Source organism: Crocodylus porosus, unplaced genomic scaffold (assembly GCF_001723895.1).
Source record: "Crocodylus porosus isolate Cpor-Errol unplaced genomic scaffold, CroPor_comp1, whole genome shotgun sequence".
Lineage (NCBI taxonomy): Eukaryota > Metazoa > Chordata > Crocodylia > Crocodylidae > Crocodylus > Crocodylus porosus.
The window spans coordinates 47,648,567-47,649,519 of NW_017728931.1; the positions used below are offsets into that span (position 1 = coordinate 47,648,567).

Below are 953 nucleotides of genomic sequence, written 5' to 3' on the forward strand. Positions count from 1 at the left end.
GCTGAGCCGGGCGCTGATCCGGCTGGCCCGCGAGGCGCAGCGCCTCAGCCTGCGCCTCGCCAAGTGCACCAAGCACGAGGTGCAGAGCGCCATGGAGGTGGTGCTGGGCTGGAGCCTGGCGCCGCGCTGCACGGCGGCCGCGCTCGGCGCCCTGTCGCTCTACAACATGAGCGGCAGCGGCGGGGACCGCTTCAGCCGCGGCAAGTCCGCGCGCTGCGGGCTCGCCTTCTCCGTGGGCAAGTTCTACCGCTGGATGGTGGACAGCCGCGTGGCCCTGCGCATCCACGAGCACGCCGCCATCTACCTGGCCGCTGGCATGGAGAGCCTCTTCCGAGACGTGCACGCCCGGGTCCTGGCCCTGCCCCAGCCCCAGCCCCAGCCCCTGCCCCTGCCCCAGCCGCGGGGCTCGGGGGCCGCGGCCGACAAGGACAAGGAGAGCAGCGGCAGCAGCACCGGGGAAGCGCCCCGCTTCACCCTGGAGGCGCTGGAGCAGACGGTCAGCAACGACGCGGAGCTCTGGGGCCTCCTGCAGCCCTACCAGCACCTCGTCTGCGGCAAGAACGCCAGCGGTGAGTCCCCCGCCCTGCGCGCAGCTGCAGCCCTCCCCGGCCTGGCACGAAGGACAGGACGGGCGGCACAGTCCTGTCCCCCAGCCCTGGCACAGAGCCTGGCATAGGGGGGTCCCCCCAGCCTTGGCACAGTGAGTGCAATGGGGGGCACAGCCCCAGGACTGAGTGGTATAGGGGGGCACAGCCCTGTCCCCCAGCCTTGCTGCTGTGGGTGGTACAGGGGGACACAGTTCTGTCCCCCGGCCCTGGCACAGTGGGTGGCATAGGGGGATCCCCCCAGCCTTGGCACAGTGAGTGCTATGGCGGGGCACAACCCCAGGACTGAGTGCTATAGGTGTCCCCCTGTACCACCCACAGCGCTGTCCCCCAGCCTTGCTGCTGTGG

General features: G+C 71.4%; 1 protein-coding gene across 1 annotated transcript in view; it reads left to right on the forward strand.

Annotated features, from left to right (window-relative positions):
* BTBD11 (BTB domain containing 11) overlaps nucleotides 1–953 on the forward strand; it is a 289,139-nt gene that overhangs the window by 602 nt on the left and 287,584 nt on the right. The window contains exon 2 of the mRNA XM_019544797.1: nucleotides 1–569. This exon is cut by the window's left edge and continues 36 nt beyond it. Coding sequence (XP_019400342.1) covers nucleotides 1–569 — 569 coding nt within the window. The remainder of the gene's footprint in view (nucleotides 570–953) is intronic.